At 31.5% G+C, this 23536-nt stretch overlaps 2 protein-coding genes across 2 annotated transcripts; one reads left to right on the forward strand and one right to left on the reverse strand.

Moving 5' to 3' along the window:
• The first annotated feature begins 572 nt into the window (after nucleotides 1-572).
• Nucleotides 573-7583, forward strand: LOC103494074 (transcription factor BIM1). The gene is made up of 12 exons (XM_008455099.3): nucleotides 573-843; nucleotides 937-1396; nucleotides 1590-1667; nucleotides 2755-3126; nucleotides 4094-4196; nucleotides 4285-4412; nucleotides 4494-4602; nucleotides 5337-5406; nucleotides 5495-5590; nucleotides 5801-6261; nucleotides 6354-6483; nucleotides 7089-7583. Exons 2-12 carry the CDS (start codon nucleotides 1360-1362, stop codon nucleotides 7182-7184), a joined length of 1680 nt encoding a protein of 559 aa, XP_008453321.2. The 5' UTR covers nucleotides 573-843; nucleotides 937-1359; the 3' UTR covers nucleotides 7185-7583.
• Nucleotides 7584-8917: 1334 nt separating this feature from the next.
• On the reverse strand, nucleotides 8918-13019 carry LOC103494073 (rhamnogalacturonan I rhamnosyltransferase 1-like). Its single transcript, XM_008455098.3, has 8 exons — nucleotides 11954-13019; nucleotides 11576-11643; nucleotides 11358-11446; nucleotides 11035-11200; nucleotides 10577-10866; nucleotides 10287-10491; nucleotides 10036-10193; nucleotides 8918-9667 (listed from the first exon to the last, which is right to left on the reverse strand). The coding sequence occupies exons 1-8, from the start codon at nucleotides 12276-12278 to the stop codon at nucleotides 9421-9423; spliced, it is 1548 nt and encodes a 515-aa protein (XP_008453320.1). The 5' UTR covers nucleotides 12279-13019; the 3' UTR covers nucleotides 8918-9420.
• Between the last annotated feature and the right edge of the window lie 10517 nt (nucleotides 13020-23536).

Here is a 23536-nt window from a genome sequence, read left to right on the forward strand (position 1 = left end):
CAAAATTAAAAGCTAATAGGTAGCGACTTTTTTTTAAAAATATATATATATAATATGCATCATGTGTTAAAATGAACAAAATCATTTACAAAATATCTCAGTCTATCTACATTAGACTACTATTTGTATCTATATGTATTAGGATAGACATAGATAATTGTTTATTTTGGTTTATTACCGATAAATTATTATATTTTATCGTATTTGTAAATATAAAAAGTTACATGATATTCCGAGTTTAGTTTTTCTAACACCTATATGTACTCAGATTCAAATGTGTGCCCGAAATTTACCTATTTTTAAATATAGAAGGGGTAGGCAATTTACTTTTAAAATAACGATAATAAAAAAGGGAATTAAAACGTGAAATCGATTGGGTTTCCGTGAAGCATAACCACACACAAACGACAGAAGCAAATGGGATGAAGGATTTGTGGACTGTTATGAGTAACGCCGTCAAGGGCGCCGCAACGTCGTCAGTCAAACGGCGTCGTAAAGCCAAACGGAAAACAACTACCTTCAATTCGGAAAGATGAAGAATCGGCGAGTGTATAAAAAGATCAGACTGTCACTATATGAAGAAAAGAGAGAGAGTTTCTTCCGACCTCAAGTCTCGTCTTCCGCCGCACTGTTTGCTCTCTCACAAATACCAAATTTCACAAAACAATTAAACAAATTCAGATCGATATTAATTACCAATTCTTTTGCCATTTTTTCCCCTCAATTCTTCCTAGTTTATTCGAGTTACTAAGTAATTCCGGCCATTTCTGAAGATAAGATTGCAAAATTGAACTCCATTATCGTTTTACTGAACCATCCGGCGTTGGAACTTCATCTGAACTGGTAAGAATTATCTGAATTTCGATTTTGCTCTCAATTTGAATTCTCTCGTGTTTACTGTTCATTCTTGAATTTAAACTTCTTTAATTATCTTAGTTGACAGATCTTTAGAATTTCGTTGTGGTGGAGGATTCGCCTTCGGTAGAAGAATTCGTTTCTCCGGAATTTGATGATCGGAAGTGAATTTTCTCGAGAAACGAGTAGAATTCGGGAATCGTGCGAAAAGTCTATACCTAATGCGAGTTAAAGAAATTAACCCTAGCTTTGTCGTAAAGAGACTGAGAACGCTTCGTCTTGGAGATCTCCAGCAGCTGGAGACTTACTCCAGAATTTTGGTAATTGGCTGCTTTCCATGCCTGGAGTGGATCTAAGAATTAATTCCAGTATTTTCTTGCTCTATCTTGCTCTGAATTTCATAAACCACTGCTACCATCTCCGAAGCGTTACAAATCCAAATTCCGCGAGAATTATTCAAATTCCAGTTGTGGACTTTCAATTCCAAAATTGGCGAAAATTCCGATGGAACTTCCTCAACCTCGTCCGTTTGGAGCCGAAGGTACTTCTTCCTCTCCATCGTCCTCACAAATCAAAATTCAACTCTCGAAAATTACAAATTCTTCAATTCTGTAGCTGTATATTTGTTTTCCAACAGAAAATTTGATTCAAATTTTCAAACAACTATGAAAATTTAAAATTATTTCTAAAAAATTCGATTTAACGGAATATAAATCTTGAGCGTGGTTGAACAGGAAGCAAATCAACACACGACTTCCTCTCACTGTATACACATTCAAGTCCACAGCTAGATCCAAGATCAACAGCACAAGGTATTCATTAATTTTCAATTTTAATTTTGATATTTAAATAAACAAATATTTATATATTTATGTTTGGGGTTGGAGGCTGGGGCTTACAATTTAAGAGGAGGGGAAAAAGGGGGAAGAAAATCGAGAAACGTATATGCACGTGACACGCATTGAATCATGGATCTGGGACCAATTATAAAAGCGTAGTCTCGGGCGGGGCTGGTTGGGCTAACCGCATAGGGTGATGAAAAATTTCCTAAAAAAAAAAAAAAAAAGCGTTGGCTCAGCGGTTAGCAGGTAGTGCCCAATTTCAGATTGGGAGTGGGGCGTTGGGGGGGCCCTTTGCCCACATCCCTTTGATTTGACATCTCACATGACTCCCAAACTCTTCCTCTTTTTTCTATTTCTTCACACTACAGCTAAAATTTGGTTTTTTTCTTTCTTCTTTTTCCTTTTTAGATGTTCATAATCTATGAGTTGGAATAATGTTGCTAATAATTAGGGAATTGAAATAGAATATGTGGCCAGATCTCTTACGAACATTCTAAGTTGGTAGATTAGAACAAAATTGAAATGGAAGGACTAGAGAATAAAAACTTTTTGTGAGTGGTAAAAATTAGTTTACTTAGTGTGTATATATAAAATGATTTTTTTTTCTTAAAAAAAGATTATTCAAACATAACTGTTGCATGATGTAACTGCCTCTTAATAATTGTTTGGGTTGTAAAGTTTTTGTCAAATGTCGATACCAGTTGGAGGTTAATCTATAGTACTTTTGTTGTTTCTTTTATCTCATATATTCGATTGGTATAAATTTCACACTGTGTTAAAGAATTATTTTTGAAATTTATTAAGTGTAATTAAAGTTTCAAATTTGTGAGGAAAGGGAGATCTTAATATATATCAAGTGAGAACAATTTTCTTCGTTATAATATTACTTTTGTTGCTAAAGTAAAAAGAAAGAGGATTTTATATCACAAATAGCCAATATTTAATAGATATTTGAATACAACTAAAATCAATGGAATGGGTTTGTTTCCCCTCATATTCTGAAGTTTATAGTACAATTCTATACTTTGATTTAATAATTTAATTGCGGATGGAACAGGTAGTTATCTTAAAACACACGATTTCCTACAACCACAAGAGCGCATAAGGAAGGCCAGTACAAAGGAAGAGGCGGATGTGGAGAGGCCACCGCCACCTGCACCACCACCCTCCGTCGAGCATCTTCTCCCGGGAGGAATCGGGACTTATAGTATAAGTCACGTTTCATATTTTGACCAGAGGGTGGTTCTGCCGAAGCCTGAAGGTTCGGTTTTCACTGGTGTTCGATCGAGTAGCAGCGCCGAGAGAAATGATGAGAACTCCAACGGCAGTTCTTTCGCAGCGGCCGGAAGTGGATTCACTCTTTGGGAAGAATGTTCAGTGAAAAAGGGAAAGACAGGGAAGGAGAATAATGTGGGAGATAGACCCCATGGTATGAAACTTACCAAACCTTCTCATTTGCATTGTGTTGCATGCAAAACTAAATAGTATTTCATAATTATTTATAGTTTTACAATAATAAATTGGGTGAAAATTAAATGGCAAATAACGAAATACTTCACATCATTTGTTTTGTTTTTGTTTTTAATTATTATTTTATTGTTTCCTAATAATGTGAAATTTTGATATGCTATATTGTTTTTAAAATGAATTTCAGAAGAAAATTAATTTCATTTTGAGATGTAAATGATGATGCTACGTTGTATTTCTATAACTATAATAATTACAATTTTTTTTTGCATTGATCTAACTTTAAAATAATACAAATATGATTTTAAAACATAAAAAATTCATTATTTTAATTACTAGATTCCTTATATATATATATATATTGTAAATTTTAACTATAATTTTATAAAAAAACCCATTTTGTTAAAGAAATTGCAATTGGGAGTAGTTTATTTCACTTTCACCTTTTTGGGCTCCCACTTAATTTTTTAGGTATTTATATTGTGAAGTTTAATTATATTCTATAATTTTAAACGAAGATTATTACTTTGTTAAAAAATTGCGACAAACTTTTATTTTAATTTTCTTGTTTTTTTTTTTTTTAGATTTTTTATTTTCTTAATTATGCAGACGTATTAGAATCAAACAAATATATATGTATGAGTACTTTTGAAAAAAAATTATGAAATTATCCATAAATATAAAATTTACGCAAAGTATGATATGATCCCTAATTACAGTAACTGGGAGCGTTTTGTTTATTATAATAAGAAAAAGGGGAAAAAGAAAAGCAAAACAGACAAAATAAAGTGTGAGTAGTTAAAGATTCGGGTTTAGCGTAGGGACCCATTCAATAAATCAACGGGTTCAGTTTTTTCCGTTGATTTTAATTTGTCCCCCCTTTTGAAAAAAGTTTATAATTTTTAATTTTAATTTCGTGTTGCGAACAGAACCTCGAGCGAGCACCAGCCAATGGACGGCGTCCATGGAGCGGCCGTCGCAATCTTCTTCGAACAACCATCACAACACTTTCAGTTGTCTCTCATCGTCTCAGTCAGTCTTTATCTTTCTCCTCTCTTTCTCCTTTTCAGTTCCATTCTCAAATTCATAGTGGAATTGATTCCAAGGGAAATCTTGATAGGCCGACAGGAACCAAGAACCCGACTTTCATGGAGATGCTAAAGTCCGCCCAGAGTACCTCTCAGGATGAGGAACTTGATGACGACGGTGATTTTGTAATCAAGAAAGAAACCTCTACCGCCAATAAAGGTATTATTTGTTATGCTCATACCAGACAACAAATCTTCCAACTTTCTCCTCATAACAATACGTTTTGATATGTTTCTGTAGGTGGATTGAGGATTAAAGTTGATGGAAATAGCTCGGATCAAAAGGCGAATACTCCAAGATCAAAGCACTCTGCAACAGAGCAGCGAAGAAGAAGCAAGATAAACGACAGGCAAGTGTTTCTCCTATTATTCAACTTAGAATTCGTTAGTCTGTCTGTGAATTATTTCTCTCGAACGGAATTATTTTGCTGATTCTCATTTTCCGGATCTGTTTTGCTTGTATACTCGATAATATGACGGTAGCTTGCAGAACTGTGGTAAACTTAGCTGTACCGTTCATATTAGGAGATTAGTTCTTGAAAATTACGGAATTTTGGTAGTTTTACGCACTTTTTATCCTTCTACGAGGCTTTTATAATAGGATTTCAATTTACGACTACAACTTTATTTTCATTACTTCTGGCCAAATCATAGATTTATAGAATTTACGCACTTCACACTCCTTTGTTCGTCTGTATACAAAGTAGTTTGATTTCATGCGTATTGAGCTCTAGCGGGATATACCTTGATGGATGATCTTTATTGGAACAAGAAATAAACAGTTTTATGTAGCTTTCTCAGTGGTTTTTATACGGATTATACCTCAGCAAAATGACAGTAGGAACAAATATAAGACAACCTTACTTGAAAAGGATCTATTTTATAGGTTGTACTTGTACAACTGTGTCCATAGTTCTGAGTAGGTACAAATATAAGAGTCTTTGTGTAACTTCTCTGTCTAGCCTTGTATAAGTTATTGATGTAAGTGGACTTTTCTGTTTCCTATACTAAAGAGAAGTAGCATTCCACTTGGAGGTTGGTGGCAAGTACTTCTTAAATAACATCTTTACTGTCTATTATACAGATTTCAGATGCTTAGAGGCCTCATTCCTCATAGTGATCAAAAGAGGGACAAGGCATCTTTCTTGTTAGAGGTACATTTCTTATTAATTCCCTTTATTTTTTTTTATCCATGTTGTATTTTATTGATTTATAACGTGCTTTGCAACTTTTTTTCTTCAGGTAGTGGAGTACATTCAATTCTTACAGGAAAAGGTCCAGAAGTATGAAGGTTCATACCAAGAATGGAATCAGGAAATGGCAAAACTGGTGCCGTTGGTAATCACATAATTCTGGCCTTTTTTGCGTTCAATTTGTAATCTGAAAGACTACCTACACTAGTCCTTAGCGTTTTGGATCAGCATGTTTTATATATTCAATTAAGGAATCTGTATGTGGCTTGTAATTAAGGGCCTAATCAGCATAGGAAATAGATCATTCTAGAACAGCTAAATTTTATTTCTAAATATCCCCTTTTTGGTTGCACAGAGAAACAATCAACGGAGTGCAGATGTTTATAACGATCAACCACGAGGGATAAGTAGTGGTTCTGTTCCTGCACTAGTTTTAGCAGCAAAGTTCATCGAGAAAAATTCTCCGTTATCTCCAATTGTTCCTGGGAGTTCGCATAATGCGGTAGATTCTGACACAAGTTCTGCTTCTACCTTGAAAGCAGTTGATCACCATTCTGGAAGAACAAGCAATGCATTACCATTTCCCATGTCGATGCCGCCAAAACTTTCTGCATCTACAAGGGATGGAAATTTAGTTCCTCAACCCCCAAAGCAATTGTCATCTGGAACGGATCACTCCTCATTACGCCCTGAAATCCGGTCATGTGAGGCCAGATGCTACAATAGTGATGTTGCTGTCGCAAGTGAAATGCAGAAAGAACAAGATTTGACCATTGAAGGGGGTACCATTAACATCTCTAGTATATATTCTCAAGGGTGAGCGTTTGACCGATTTGATCTTCTTAGTATGAACCAGCACTTTGACAACTGATTCAATAATCAAATTACATTTTGACTTTGGTTAGCAGGTTATTAAATACTCTCACCCACGCATTACAAAGTTCCGGAGTGGATCTATCGCAAGCCAGAATCTCTGTCCAAATAGAACTCGGCAAGCGAGCAACTAGACGAGCCATATCTCCAGCATCCATTGTTAAGGTATTCTGATTCTATCTTGATCTTATTTCTACCGTTTCTCAACATTATATTACCATATAATCTCTTGCCTAGAAAACAAACATTCATTTTAAGGATATTAGTATGATGTTGGCATTGAAGTCATCACATTAAGAGAGTTGAGTTTTGGGACAAAGAGTTGGTTGTTATAACTTTAAGTTATCGTAGTTGAGTTATGATAGTTTGTATTTGAGATGCATATTATTTTAATCTGGATTATAATAATATGTGTTTGAAATAAACTATTTTAATTTGATAAGAAAATAGTGAGTATTGTAGTATGGTTCTGAAACAGTATCGGTTGTTAGCTAATTGAAACAGTAACTACTAACTACTATTTTACTATAAGAAGAGGATGATTATTTTCGTCTTAGATAGTCATTTTTCCAAACATACCTTTAGTGTTTCTTATTATAAATAGAAGGCTGAATGACAAGAGGGAAGCAATGGGTTGAGCGATCTAGGGATTAGCATACTGAAAAAGGAAAAGTTCCTCATGTCATTATACTTAGATTTATCTAATTTTAGATCTTTAATTTTAGTTTGGAAGATTCGAAACACTACTAAATTAATTTCATTATTTGTAGGATGTAAACGACATGGGAACAATGCACGCTAGAGTTTCGGCCACAGAGGATTCCGAGAGAGCCACAAAGAAGCTGAAGACTACAATGAAAAACTAGTGTGAGAATTCCCAGTCTTTTGACGATCTTTCATAAATTTATTCATTTTTTTTGGTTGGGGGGCTTCTCTTCCTTTTTTGGGGGCTCCCTTCCCATGTATCTTCCCACTAAGTTCCAAAAACTACACAACTATCCATAATTTATGTCTAGTTTAAATTCATTTTGCTGGGGATATACCTAAACCTACCTACCCTACACAATGGTATAATATATATATATATATATATATATAATATATGTAACATTAAACCTAAACTTCTTCTCTCTCTCTCTCTCCCCCCCCTATTCTTATAATTGAGGCTTCCACCCTAACATTGAGAAGCCGCTTTTTCTTTATCCTAAAGTCTTCCTCTTGTGTAAATCATAATTAAGCCTTCTCCTTCAAACATGTTTCTTTCATTTCTTTTGTGTATAAAGTCCCTCTAATATCTCGCACTTGTATTTGTTTGGAAAAACAAAATATTAAGTTTACCGTAAGAATTGGTCTTTTAACATGTGAAAAAAGAACCAGAAAAAGTACAGGAAGTGTTAGCAATTATGAGGTTTGTGCCTTCATAAATCAAATCTCTCCATTTCTATTATACTAAAAAAAAAAAAAAAAACATGTGAAGAAAACAATTATTAAGAATGTATTAAGATTGATACACGAAATTTGGTGTATGTATTGTAGAATGGATTCAACTTAATGAGTTATGCTTATTAAGGTATGTCCTAAACTTCTTAAAGAAAACATAATTATAGTTTAGTTTGCAATTGTACTCCAATTAGAAGGGATAATTAATAAACCTATTGAGTTAAATCAATAAACTTTCCCCATCTAAATTATTATGTAAAATAAAGAAGAAGAAAAAAGTTTAAATTATACCCATTCTCCTAGTATCTTCACATTTATGTCAATTTCATACTTGTCTTTATATTCTGAATTGTCTCAAACATCAACAACTGGCATTTAAAAGGGAATGGAAACTTAAGCTGACATAGTCAACAAAGAACAAAACTATAATATTTATAATAACAATAATAATAAAAGTGACAAAATTTAACAATAATAATAGAAGAAGGAATATATTCCAAATTAGTGTTTGGTTTAATTATGAAGAAGCCACCTTTCTTGTTCATCACTCTAATTCTGTTTTATTTCTACCAAATCAGGAAATCTGAACAAAGAATCTATTGGCTGTTTCTTCCACTTCCCTAAATTCCAAGCCTTCTCTTTTAATAAAAAGACTAATTGGGTCAATAACCAACCAATCAAAAAGCATCTGTTTTTTTAACCAATAAAAGCCTCCATTCTCTCCTATCACTTTCTCTTAGAATAAGAATATATATGTATATATTATTAAGGAAATTTTGGGACTGCCCCCACACTATGTTTTACCAACTCCTAGCATTTAGAATTCATTTCTCATCAACAAAATGCAACACCACTTCCCAATTAAAGCACTTTGTTTAATAAAGAAATCCTCCTGGTCAATGAGATAGCCCATTGTTTAATTCTAAATTTATCCATCGCTGCAAGGTTCAAGAATTGAATATAAATTTTGCTTATATTTACTAATTGTTTTGTATGGTACTATATGGACTAATTGAGTAGCTTCAACATTGAACAAAATTGACCACTTGTTTAGTTGAATTGAGGCTTATTTTGTTTGCTAAAAGAACCTTTTCCTCCAACAAGTCGAGAAACATTCTCTTGCTCTTTTCATGAACAAACTGAAGGCAACAATAGGAAGGAAGAAGAAAAGTTGAAGTGTGAAAATATACTGTAAATTTGTTGTATATCATGACATAACATATCGAAATCACATGATTGAAGGTTGATCAGAAAGAAAGAAACAAAAAAATTGGATAAAAGAGTGAAAGATTTGGGGATTGACCTTCCCCTACATGAATTGTAGTTGCACGAAACTGCGTCCAGTATGTGCGTTGTCTTCTGTGTACAATCTAACTTCACCTGCCCTCTTCTCCAAATGGCAGGCTAGCTTCTTCTTCTCTTCTTCTTCTTCTTCTTCTTCTTCTTCTTCTTCTTCTTCTATACAGGAACTTCATATAGCTTTAACATTAAACGTGTTTTCCAGCTGACTCCACAGATTCTGTAAGGATTCTTTTGAAGTTGACTTCTCATAGTTTCTAGAATGCGTGTGGGGGGAAACTCTATACTTTAAATATCTCTTTGGTAATAAAATCTAGAGCTGAGAGAGCAATGGTGGAAATGTAATCGCGCACTCCACATAAATCATGTACTACTCAATCCTTCATTTGAAAATTGCAGACATTCTTCAGGGTTAGAGTAGAAATAATCTTCTTCTTTAGGTTTGTCTGGGATGACTAATCTCTTGGTAGGGCTCCCCCAGCGATTTGCATGAGCTTCTTTCACTGCAGTTGAGAATTCATCCCAATTTAGCAATTCTCTGTTGTATTGATCTATCAGATCTACAAGTACCTTTCTGTCCAATAAGATTGTTTTCTTAAACCCAAGAAATCTACAAAAGAAGAAAAGTAAACAGATAGTTAGTTCAGACCACCCTTCAAAAGCATACTCAAATGAACAAATAATCAAGCTTGAAAGTTAAGGAACACTTGCAAATATAGCACTTAGATCCAAAGTATTAGTAGATATAGTAAAATTATATACGGCCCTAGAAGTCTACCACTGATAAATTTTGCTACATTTACAATTCGTTTACGAAGTTGATATACATTTAATTATTTTCCTTAAAAGTACCAAAAAAGTTAAGCAAAATACCATCAGGTATGCAGCAAAATGAATAGAAGTGGCACTTAAGGATGTGGTAGAACTAAATTGCTATAACAAGCTAATTAATAAATGAACCTGGTTAAGAAATTGTACCTGCGGTGACCTTCAACCACTTTAGCCATGTTTCCGTCATATGTAGGAACAAATATATCACTTTCCAAGGAAACAAGATAATCTAATGCTGACATTTGAGATGAATGATTCTGGAAGAAACTAAGTTCTGAAGGTTCCAACAAAGTCTCCTTTCTTACCTGTTTCAACAACCCAAAAGGCATCATGACACAACAATCAAATATTTATTATCATGGCTTAAAGAGATTTATCCTATATCGATATCTACTGACCAATTTTGGAAAAGCCTTTGCAAGAGCAGCCATTCTCCTGTCGCCACCGTATATTTCCCCGGCAGCAATATAAATTTGGATATTGGGATCGATATCTAGTGCCCTCAGTGTAAGTGCAGTTTCCTCAGGTGTTAACGGACACAAACCATCTTTCCTCTTCAACTCGGAATTTATTACCTTTTCTTTCCACCAGGGATAAGCATATCTACCAATAGAATAATGAGTTTACACTAGTGAGAATAAATCTACACTTAATGTCACAATTGGTCATCATTCAAGAGAAGACTAACCTCATTCTTGTCAACTCTTCGACTTCTTCATCATTGCAACCTTGAGTGCACCCAGAAAATGCTAACATGTCCATTTCATATCTGAGATGAAGAACAAGAACAGGACCATTCTGCCTTAGGAGCTTTATAACTTTTCTTCCCAACTCCTCAATCTGGGAAGTAAACCTCAGAGCACTAAAGTTCACCCGGCAGCGCAGTTTCTGAATCTCCATAGGTTGACCATTGTTTGCAAGTCGAGTATCAGTTCTATTTAGATGCACGACTTTGTGTTTTTGAATAAGAGGAAGGACCTACAATGAAGGGGACAAACAATAGTCAATACTCACTAATTGAAACTAAATTCCGAGACCAGGGTCTATTAAAAGGCAAGGTTATGAGATCATATAAGACGAACCAATTGCAAATTTGAAGATAAGGTATATCAAATATCAGGAGCAGGTGGGGGAAAGGAAACTGACCTGATTATGGTAGTAAGATATATCAGACCAACTAATTGGTGGCATGGAATAAATCCTTCCCTGTTCCACTCTCTTTTTGAGCCTGGGAGGCAACTCCTTCAATATGCGCACTTCATCTCTCAATGATGTAATAAAATGCTCAACATCAAATATGTCCTGGAACTCACTGCAACACCATTGAAAAGAACGCACGTTGGGTACAGAATATATTCATAGGCCAAATTCAAGGGGATAAAAGATCAAAACTAGTATTTCCGCTGAACTAGAAATGGAAACTTAGCAAAAATAGCAGAATCCATAACTAAGATGAGTAATCAACGAACCTGGGGTCAGCCCAAAAGGAAGTTTTATCTAGTTCAGGTACAATAAGTGTCACATTCAAATACCTTGCAATTGTAACCATGTCACAAATCTGTGAAGCATATAACAGGGAAGAAAAAATCACCAATGTGATAGAGCATAAACTTAAGGAACAAAAAGGTGAACAATAAAACATCTCAATTCACAATCAAAGAAAATGCACAATTGTGCTCCCACTCACTGCAGCTCTCATTTGATTGAGTCCTCCATTGCAAGAGACCATCAGATAACCATTGTTCTTATAAACCCCTACATAAAAAGGAACAAAATCAGAATTAAAACCCAGCATATAAAATGAAACCACAGACCTGTGAGGAAAGAGGGAATGAATAAGATGCTACAAGGTTATCCAACAATAGAAAATGAAAACAAGAACACAGAAAGAAGATAACAGAACAAAAACTAGAAACCAAAGGAATGAGAAGAAGGAAAAGAAATAAGTAAACACAAGTACAAACATCAAGCTGATTAAATTTTCTTTGAACATTGAATGACCAATCACAGCAAAATGGCCTAAGATACAGCAAACACAATGATGATCCGCCATAGGAGAACTTACTCTTAGGAGGAAGAACTATTTTTGGGGGAACTGGAACAGGTTTATTGGGGATACCAAAAGCATCCACAGATGCAGATTCTTGAGTGAAACAAGATGGCCAACCCTTCAAAACTCTTGGCCCCCACGTCTCTCCCAAGGCAGTCAACTGCACGATGCAAGTCCAGAGCAAAATAGAAGTCATTGCACGGATCATCCACAGCTTCATCTTCGACCTCGGAGACACCATTGAACTCTTCATCTTCTCAATTTTGCTCTCGCCCAATGCCTTCAATCCCATCACCATAGAACTCTTCAATGTCCACTTATCCCTCACAATCCTACACATCTCGATCTCACCCCTTGCATCTTACACACACATAAACAAAAAGAACAACTACAATTTCCCCTCCTAATCCAAGATCCACCGCTAAGCAGTTCGTCCAAATTTCCCCTGAGTTCAATCAATGCCGGATCAAAAAATCCAACACCCAGAAACCAAAATACCCAAATTAACTCCCTGATTCAATCTCAGTGTCTTAATCTAAATGCATCTAGAACAAAAACCCATCAATCTAATCAATTCAAAATACCCCAATTGGAAGAAAAATCAAACCCAAACTTCAAAAATCTTCACACATTACCATAATAAAAAGTCCCCACTCACCAAAGACTCCACCCGCATCTAAATTCACCCAACTCCTACTCCAATCCCCAGATCAATTAAAGTCTCTCAAATGGGATCTCCCCAATTGGGAAGCTAAATTTAAACCCCGAAATGTTATTGGTTCTTCCGCCGACAAAAATGCCGCCCCCCCCACCTGAGCTCCTCCACTCTCCGCCGGCAAGTTACAACAACAACAGCACACCCGCAAAAACACACAGATATAAAAAGAGAGAGAGAGAGAGAGAGAAAAAAAAAGAAAAGGAAAGATAATGAGTTTGATAAGCAAGAGAGTCGTGGCCGAGTGTATTCTGCACTCCAAACCAAAAAAAAAAAAACTCAAAACTCAGAGAGAGGAGAGAGAAAGAGAAAGTTGGAGAGAGAGAAAGAAGCCGTACACCGCAAAGAAGTTAACCCGCGGGTGAGGGTGACGGTGAGGGAGTTAGGTTTTAGAGTCACCCATGGTTAAATAAACAGACCAATAAATGCAAGCCAGCTAAACATCAAGAAAACCGGACCCACCCTCATCAAAAACCTTATCATGACGTGTCATAAATCAAACGGGTCTTTCATACACGTGGCATCTTTTTACGACGGATCATCAAAGTCCGTATGCTATGTGGGGTGAAGTGTACCCTCTCTTAGATTTGCGTGCATTTAATCTGCTGTCTATTCGCCGACAATATATCGCGATATTTCACTAATGTTCCGCCGGTAATTCGGTTAAATCTATTACTAAATTAATTAAATAAATAATCATTTTTTTTTTGTATTTTTCATTATTGGAAATTCCTAATATTACATTTTCTTTTTTATTTGGTGTGAATTTTGGAAATATAATCAACTGCCTAATTTCTTCATCTTACCTATTAAAAAAAAAAAACAATAGTTACTTTCCTTCAATTTTAAGTTATATGGTTATTTTTCTAATTTTTAAAAATTGCATATTCCTTATTTTCTAAAAAAAAAAGAAGAGGAAAAAAAGAATAGTATACTAATATTGCTAATATTGGCCTTTTAGAAGTAATTAGTTTAAAATCAATAAATTTGATTTCATTTTTAGATAAGTTTTAGGTTTTTGTCTTTGTCTACAAAAGAGGAAAAGAAATGCATATGTTAAATTGATGGATCAAAATGGGAAACATTGTAACGATCTTTAATTTTTCTAAATTTATAAGTAATATAAGAAATAATAAATTGTCAACAAATTAAAGAGATTAAGTGATTAGGGATAATAACTAAGGGAGAAATATTAGGCTTTGCGTCAACTTCAATATTAATATAAACGAGTTAACGTAATGTAAGCTCTCTTAAACGATCGAGGTAATTAAGTCGAGTTAATTTATTTTTACTGGATGAACGTAAGAATGTTTTTACATTTATATATTAAATTGAAAAGTAGAAAAAAGAAAAAAAAGGAAGAAAAGAAAGCGTAAACTTAAGATTGAATTTCCACTCCTCATTTAATTGCACATGTGTGGATCTAAATCTTGATAACTTAAAGAAAAATCTATTAATATTTTAGTCATCTATTATGTTTTAATATTGTCTATAAAATTTAATTTTTATACTCAATAAGATCTTGTAGACATACGATGCAACGTTTTCAAAACACGATGGTGCAATCATTTAATGTAAAATGAATTTTGTTGTTAATTAAAAAGATAAATTCATATTAATATCAATTTCAGTTTTTAATAAAAAGAATAATGATTTTGGTTTTGAATTATTTGAGTAATTTAACTATTTTAGTAGAAAAAATGTGAAGAGAGAAGAAAAAAATAATAATTAGAGAGTAAATTTAGGTAGAAAATGAATATAAATTGACAAAAATCAAAGAAAATTTGTAGTGAGAAAATATTTTATATGTTTAGTAAATATTTTAGTCTCTTCTTGTTTAGTGTTAAATCTTTGGAGATGAATTCTTGTATTTTATTTTCTTGGATGAAAATTAAAATTATTATTTAGTCAATTCGGATGAAAACTAGTATGTAGAACTAAATTTAAGATTTATCGAAAATACGAGAACTAAAATTGAATAGGTTTCAAACTATAGAGATCATAATAATATATTATATAAGATATTTATGAAGAGGAAAAATTAGGTTAAATATTAATCTGGTCTCTCTAATTTTAACCGTGTTTAATTTTAATCTATGTACTTTCATATTAAATTTAGTCATAAATGATACTTCTTTTTGTTGATTTTTAAAAATTTATCCATAGTTTTTTTCTCTCTAAATTTTGAATGTATTTTATTTTATTATTGTTTTTTTTTTCATGAAAAATGTTATTATTATATAATCAATTTCGGTAAAAATTAATTTTAGCAAACTAAATTTAAGATTCATTGAAAATACAAGAACTAAAACTAGACAATTAAAAATATAGACTATAATTGAATAAACTCAAAATATGGAATTAAAATGATATTTTAACCCAAAAATATCACGAAAATGAAAATTTGAGAAAGAGAAATAAATATTATATATAGATGAAAAGTTTAGAGGGATAAATATAAGAGGAAACGAAAATATCTTCAAATGAAAACTAAGCATCTTTACCATCATAAAAAAAAAAAAAACAAATAATTTACTTAAATGTGTTTGATAACTATACTATTTACTTCATAATTAATCATTAACGTATAAAATTGTTGCTATCATTTATTAATCTCCTGTACGTAATCAACCTTACACATTGGTGGTTAGCTAGTTTATATCATGTTGTAACAATGGCGTGCATGTCTTCGAATTTTTACATGCTAGTCATCTCATGAGTCCTTAAAAAAGAAAAAAAAACTCGATTTACAAACATAAATGAAACAAATTTCAAAGTTTAGAAGAGACAGCTCGTAAGATTTAACTTAGTTTTTCTTAATGATTTTCGAATTTCAAATATGAAAATGCAAAAAATATACAAGAATGTCATTTAGATCGGAGAATTCAAATATCGTTTTAAAAAGAAATTTATCAGATAGAAACTAATTCATAACATTTTAATCTTTTACTTTTAAAAAATAAATTTATAAACAACATTTTCACTTATTGGTTGATTTATTTTTGTTTTATGCATTTGAAAGGATTTTTAAAAACCATGTGAAGTTATTATGAAAACTAAAATTGTATTTTATTTTTTAATTTAACTAAAAATTCAAGTATTCATTAAGGAAAATAGATATTATAGAAAATAAGTTAAAAAGAACATGAAATTAATTTTAAAAATTAAAAGAAAACAAATAGTTATAGGATGAAACCTAAATTAATTTGATCTAGAAAATTTAGAAAGAACAAAAAAGAATATTTTTTTGATATTTTAAATCCACCAAAAATGAAAAAAATGTATTAAAAAAGAAGAAAGAAATAAAAGAAAAACCAAACATTTTCAAATAAATAAATAAAAAAACTTCAAAGATATCTTTAAAAGTAAAAAAAGAGAAACAAATCTTAGGAAACAATAATTATCCAACAAAGTATGAATTACTAACCACATGGAATTTTGCGGAATTATGGAAAAAAAAGAGACTAATATTCTAAAAAGAAAGTTTTAGAGAATTATGTAAAAAAGAGAAAAGATTATTGACTGACGATATTTTGGCGACAACTCGTGGAATGACAACTGGCATTATTTGGAATGAACTTTCGCCGTGAACCTCCGTTAAATCGTCGGTTGCGACGTCTTCACGGAATGCCACAAACTGCAACGGTCGTTTTTTCTTTAATCTTTATTTTTCACCTTCTCCACGGATTCTAAGCCGTAGATGGAAGTGTGTGTCCAGGTGTCAGAATCGGATCGGTTGAAATTGGACCCACAAGAGGACGTGGAACTAGTTCGATTGAAAGAGATGTCCTACTTGGAGGAGCCTGGGCCCTCCCCACGCGCCGGCCAAGAGAAAGGGAGTGTGTAACACCGCTCGCTAGATTCGCGTGAGCTATGGGGAAAAGTGGGTCCCACGGCCACGTTGTGGTTAAGGAGTGGTTCAGCGTCTTTTAGGGGAGTGGTGTACCTCACGTGATAATTTGTCGCGCGTGATATCACGTGCGTAATTTCTTATATATATATATATATAATTTTTTTTCTTTTTTGGGAAATATTTTTTTTATTTAATTCACTGTATTTTTTACAAAATTTATTATATTTGATTTTGGGGAATTATTGAAAATAATAAAACTGCTAAAAATATTTACAAAATATCATATTTTATTAACAATAGACATTGATAGAAGTCGATTAATATCTACTAAATGCACCGATAGAAGTTTATCGATTCTTATCACAAATAGAATATAAAAGTTTGCTATAGTTTGTAAATATTATGGTTCATTATGCTATATTTGAAAATATTTTTTTGATTTTTTAGAAAGCGTACTCACAAATTAAATAAAATCAAGTTTTGTTAAAAAAATAAAATTAAAAAGTGCTAATTAAGACCAAGAAAAGACAACTCTAGAATAATTTTTTTTTTTAATTCTTGGCATTAAATATGTGGCTCGTGTCGTATTCAACACAACCATCTTTAAAATACAGATGAATAGTCTTTTTTAGTACAATAAAAGAGGAGAGGATTTGCATGCAAATCTTGTAATAATAAACTTACATGTAAGTTAATTATGATAAATTAATAAACTTTAAAATAAGTACAAATTAAAAAAATATGTATTAGACCATCACACAAAGCAACTAAAGGGGTGTTTGCTGATCCATTATGAGATGAGTTTGCAATATAATTCAAAATTCATATTTAGATTGAACGTTTTGGGTCAGATTTTCATTTTAATAGTTTTCAATAAAACTCCCTTCCACTAACATTGTTTCCACGTTTTGTGATCTCATTTTCTTTTTCTTTTGATCACTTAAGATGCGTTTGGGGGAAGAGTTATGGAGGAAGTGTTATGATAAAATGTGGTTGGAGGAAGGGTTATGAAGGAAGTGTTATGATAATATTTTGATAAGATGTGTTTGGGAGAAGGATTATGTGGGTAGGGTTATGATAGATTAAGGAAGAGTTGAAGAAGAGTTAAGGAAAAGTTGAAGAAGAGTTAAGAAGTGTTGAAGAATGATTGAGGAAAAGTTGAAGAAAGGTTAAGAAGTATTGAATAAGGGTTTGAGGAATGGTTAAGGGGCTAAAACTAGGGTTACATAACCCTTCCCCCAAACGAGGGTTGGATTACATAACCCTAACCCCCATAACCCAACCCTTCCCCCAAACGCCCCCTTACATTTTATAACATCTCTCTGATTTTCAACAACTTTTAATTACATTTCAACCCTCCAAACGATGATTTTAAGAATAAATCGGTAGTTTTCACATTTTTATGTCCTTCATTGTCTTTCTCTCTCATTGTTCCCCTTCTTAGGAGTTTGCCTTTTATGAGGGTAAAGTGATGGAAGAGAACAAATTGAAAGATAGTCTGATTTTTCCCCACAAATATTTGTTTTATGATGAAGATTTGATATGGACTTTTCATATATACCAATGTTTTTATGCAAATATAATTTATTTTATTTTCTTCTTTTATTATTATTCTCTTAAAAATAACTATCATCCATTATTTTTAATTTAAAATCATTGCCCTATAAACTCACTTTAAAACATTTTATTAATTTCTGAATTTTGCATAAATAATTGTTTGAATTTATTCATATATTTATGTTATCTAATTAGTTACAATCAACATTATTTCAAAACCTTTAATTTGTTACAATATAACAGTTAGGGACTATAATAACAATTTAAAATATATTAAACGGTATATTATTCACACACATATATATATTTATATTCTAACCCGTTTCCAAAGATTTGTCATTTATTAATTTTTTCTTATGTTGAGCTTATAAACCATTGATTTGCACATTTCTTTAAATCATTATTTTTTTATCATATAGTGATGGAAAGATTAATATTAGTGAGATATTCTACATTTTATAATTTCACTTAATATTATTGATTATAATTTTTACAAAAATACATGTAACCTCATAAACATATATTTATACCTTCAAATAGTAAATTACCAACTCCAAGATTTATTTGAAATTAAAAAAAAAAAAAAAAACCAAAGTTGATTATAAAAATGAGATATAATACCTAAATTTTGTAAATAGTAAAAAAGTAAATAGTAGGAGAGAGTTCCATTGTAATTTCTTTAATAGTTATAATAGAAATTTTTTCACAATTTTTAAAAAACAATATTTCTTATATTAAAAGAAAAAAAAAAAAGAATTTCTCAAGTGTTAAGGAGAGATAAATGAAACTTAAAAGAGAAAAATAAATTGTTGTTTATATTATATTTGAAACACATTATTAATTATATATATATATATATTAAAAAAAGTGACAATTTCATTTTAGACTTTGATCATTTCAAATGGAATATAATATTTGAGAAGACTTTTGATTTTAATTTTAATCTTATAAACATTTATTTATTTATTTTATTATTAATTATTGATTTTTGAAAAATGAAATTCCACATAAGAGACTCACTTTAGAAGGTGGAAAATTTCCCAAACAGGCATCATCATAATCATAATAATGATAGAAATATGTGAAAATTTAATAGCAATTGAAACAATTTTTCTTCATGAAATCATCAACTTTATATTTTTGTTTTTTTTAATCCATACAAATAATTAAATATTTACTTTATTTATTCATGTAATAAATATAAAAAAAATATGTCCAAATAACGATTAAAATCAATTCATATATTTTCAAAAGTTAATTTTTATCGAAATTAATTAAATGATTATTATATATATTGAGTTTTCAATACGAAAACATATTAAAAAACTATGGATTAAAAATTACCACTTCTCAAAATTCTAAGATTTATTTATTTTTAATTATTGTTTCTTATTTTATTTTGATATATATGTTGCCATATATGACTTTTTCAATAATTATAAATAATAATAATAACAACTTTTGGGTAGATGCTCTATTATATTAAGCTAATGTTTATTTGAAATGATTTATCAACAAATTATACATTAAAATTGGTACGAAGTTTAATTTGTTTAATATATGATGTAATACATATAAATAATATAATTAGTGGTGTTATTAGTGACATAATGTGCATAATTAGCAATCATTTCATAAAATAATAAAAGCCCAAGAGGAGTTGACATCTTCAACAATACCCATTCTTGAAGTTTCTTGCTAAGAACAGAGTTGACATTACCATTCTACAATGGTGGCTTAAATTTAAAATATTGTTTCATTTTTGTGTGGGAAATTAATTTTCTTTCTTTCTTTTTTTTTTTTCAAATTCATATTAATAAATAATTTTGATGGTCACCAATAATTGTTACAAATAAAAATCTGCATGAGTTGCTCATAACATTAATCTCGGATGTTCAAGTTGATTGATACTAATTTAATAAGTTGTCGTCATATCAATATTATATCGCCCTCCAATGCTTAAGATACATTAAAGAAGTTAGTTAAGGGAGTGAAAAGTATTTGATATCCGTGCTTTGTTTTTGTAAGATTTTTAAAATATAAGATATTTGGAGATAAATAATAATAATAATAATAATAATAATAATAATCTCAAGTAAACATGTCACATATTTTCTCTATATATATCTCCTCTCTAGCGTGCAAAATTATATTAATCTTCTAATTAATGTTAATATTTCAATGGATAAGGATGACCCAAATCATCTCTAGAGAGAAAAAAAAAATAGATTTTCTAACTTGAAGAGGCAACTTATTAACTATTATCGAGTAAGCAAAACAAACAACCTTAAGATATAATATCGAAGGAATATCTTAAACTTTAAATGGAATCGAAATATATATTTTTTTTTCTTTTCTAATTTAAAAATGAAATGAATATATTAATACAAAATGGAGGTTAAAATGAACGTAAATCAAGAGGGATAAAACATACAATTTGAGGAGTAAAATAAAGACAAAAATAGGAAGAGAGGAGGGGTTTGTTGCTATGTCCCTAAAAAGGTATTCCAAAGGCATAGAAGACAAAGAAAATGAAAATAGAGTGAGATGATGAGAATAATAATAATAATAATAATAATAATAATAATAATAATAATGTAGGAAAGAAAGAGGTGGATAAGTTGTCACAAAGTTGAATAATGAAAGAAAAAGAGTGGTTAGATGGTCCATCTCCATTGCCAATGGCATAGCCAAAGGGAATTGGGCAGTCAACAAAATGATTGGATGACATTGTTTGTTGCCTTTATAATATATATTTGGATTCTACAACCAACCCTTATCATCCACCTACCCCTCATTTCAAACCCTACTTTCCAAGCACTTGTTAGCAAGAATTTAAAAAAATAACAAAATTGTTAAAAACCCATAATTGCAGTTATATTTTTAAACTTTTGATTGTAAATATTAAATCCTCAAATTTATATTTTGGATCCTCACGTGATAATTTTTATCATTTGAGAATCCAATTTGTAAGACTATGGTAAGTTTGAGAGTACAAATTTTGCACTCGTACAAGTTTAAGAGGAAAATTTTTAGGTGTAATTGTAAATATCACGATATTTCAGAGATGATTTTTACGATTTACCAAAAATAAAGAAAGAAAATCAATAACGTTTGTAAACATAAAATCATAATAAAAATATTTATTATGAAAAACAATGGATTAATACATCGTGGAGTAATTTGGCGATTATTTGGTTTTTTATTATGAAAATTAGCATATTTTTTAATTAATTTCTTATCGAAGTTTTCTACCTTTTTAAATAAAATGGTTGAAATTTTAGTAGAATTTTTAAAATAAAAACCAGGTTTAAAAACTTGAATTTGTAGTAAAATTTTATATATAAAAAAACTATATGTAACGCCCCCAAAATTAAGATAATTTTGGAGTTAACTATCTTAGTTTTGTTTAATCAGATTTAATTTATTGACGGTTATTTTGAATTCTTTTGATAAGAATTATTCGGTTGTTGATGGGACATTTTTTGTATTTGTTGACGGAGCATTTTTGGTATTTTACATGTTGGGCCTCTGGTCTTTTTCTATTTTCGAAATTGTTTTATTCAATACTTTGTCGCTTTTTTATATTTTTGAAAAGACGCCTTAAAGATAATTAATTATTTTGGAGAAAGATTTGATTGTTGAGAAAAGTTGTTATGATTGGGTAAATGAGGATAGAGAAGGAATTAGATTTATTTAAAAGGAAAATTGATAATTATATATTAAAATGTAATTATTGAGGAATTGAACGTAACATCCCAAATATTTTTTATTAATTATGTTGAATTATTTGGGTGTTATATTTTCTTTACTAAGACAACCCTCTGCCGCTGCCGCCTCACCAATTTATGATTAGTCCTTTGGCAAAGCTTTTGGTAATGCTTGAAAATTTGAAGTGACAAATTTTCCTATCAAGAATAAGAGAATTTTTCAACATTCAATAACCTTTGTAAGCTAAGGAAATTAAATTAAAATTTTATTAAGATTTAATCTTTGATTTTTCCCAATCAAGGTTGAATTGGTTTAACCCTAAGTTTTCTTTTAAGTTAGTTTTATTAATTAAGATACTAAAATGTCTTTTATGATTAGGATTAAATTAATTGAAATTTTTTTTACTGTCAGCTAGGAGTACTTTATTTGGCTAAAATATTCAGGTAAGAGATTCTCCTACCAGACATTCGAACTAAAGTTAATTAAGAGTTTCTATGTAATTTTCCATTATGCATTGATGTAGTTAAGATGCATTAATGTGTTGATGTTGATGATTGATATTATGTTGATGACTGACTTACATTGAGGATGATGCATAGTATATTAATCACATGATTAAAAACGTTAAGATTAATATTCATGTCATGTTTACGATATTTATGATATGTTACATGCTATGAATGAGTGTTCTGTTAACTTTGTCTATTAGAGTCATAATATATGGGTGTCCTTCAGGATTACCACCTTATTTATCACTGTGTGGTCTGACGGGATCACCAATCTCGTTAGATGTTTTGTATATGAGTGGTTTGACGGGATCACTTACAACCCGATTGTCCTAAGTGTTCCTTTGGGTTCATTGAAGACCAGTTTGTCCTAGGTTTTCTTTCGAGTTCATTGAAGACCAGTTTTGTCTTAGATGTTCCTTTGGTTCACCGAAGATCAGATGTGTTCCTAGATTACGTGTGTTTGGGAACACGCCAGATTAGGGGCACTTCTTTACGGGACTCTAATGGGAAGTTAACAGACACCTAATGGGACTAGTAGCAAGTCCCTTACTAAGTATATGTTTATACTCACTCTTTCTAGGGGTGAGCATGGTGGATCGAAAAACCGAAACGAACGATCGAAACCGAACAAACCGAAGTCGGGCGGTCGGAATAATAAGGTTGGCGGTCGGTTTTCGGTTCTAGGAACTCAAAAACCGAGAGGTCGGTCGATTTGAACAATAAGGTCGGTCGGTCGGTTTTGAACCAACCCATGTAATTTTTTTTAAATAATATATATAATATATTATATAATTATAAGTTTAGGTTCAAAAACAGAAATAAAATAAAATAATGCAATTCTTAATTTTTAAAATAGTCTATCAAAGAAAATTTTGCTGGGAGGAAAAGAAAAAAAGAAAAGGAGGAAAAGAAAAGAGAGTTAGAAACATAGAAGGAGGAGAGAAGAAGAAGAAGAAGGAAGGAAGGAAGGAAGGAAGGAAGGAAAAAAAAAACGACCGAACCGATCGAACCGACCGACAGTTGTACCGGTCGGTTTTCTTGGAACCGGCGGCTGAAGCCGGTTTTCCAACTTTCGTGCCGACAAGGTGTTGGTTCGAGGGCGGTTTGGTCGGAAAACCGACCCCGACCGCCCGATGCTCACCCCTAACTCTTTCTATGTTTAATATTTTAGGCAAAGGTAGAGGTAGAGGAAAACTGGCGAGCGATAGAGAAAAATCCGTGATATGTCATATGAGGACTCCGTTTTACTTCCG

The sequence above is a fragment of the Cucumis melo genome, chromosome 2 (assembly GCF_025177605.1).
Source record: "Cucumis melo cultivar AY chromosome 2, USDA_Cmelo_AY_1.0, whole genome shotgun sequence".
Taxonomy (NCBI): domain Eukaryota; kingdom Viridiplantae; phylum Streptophyta; class Magnoliopsida; order Cucurbitales; family Cucurbitaceae; genus Cucumis; species Cucumis melo.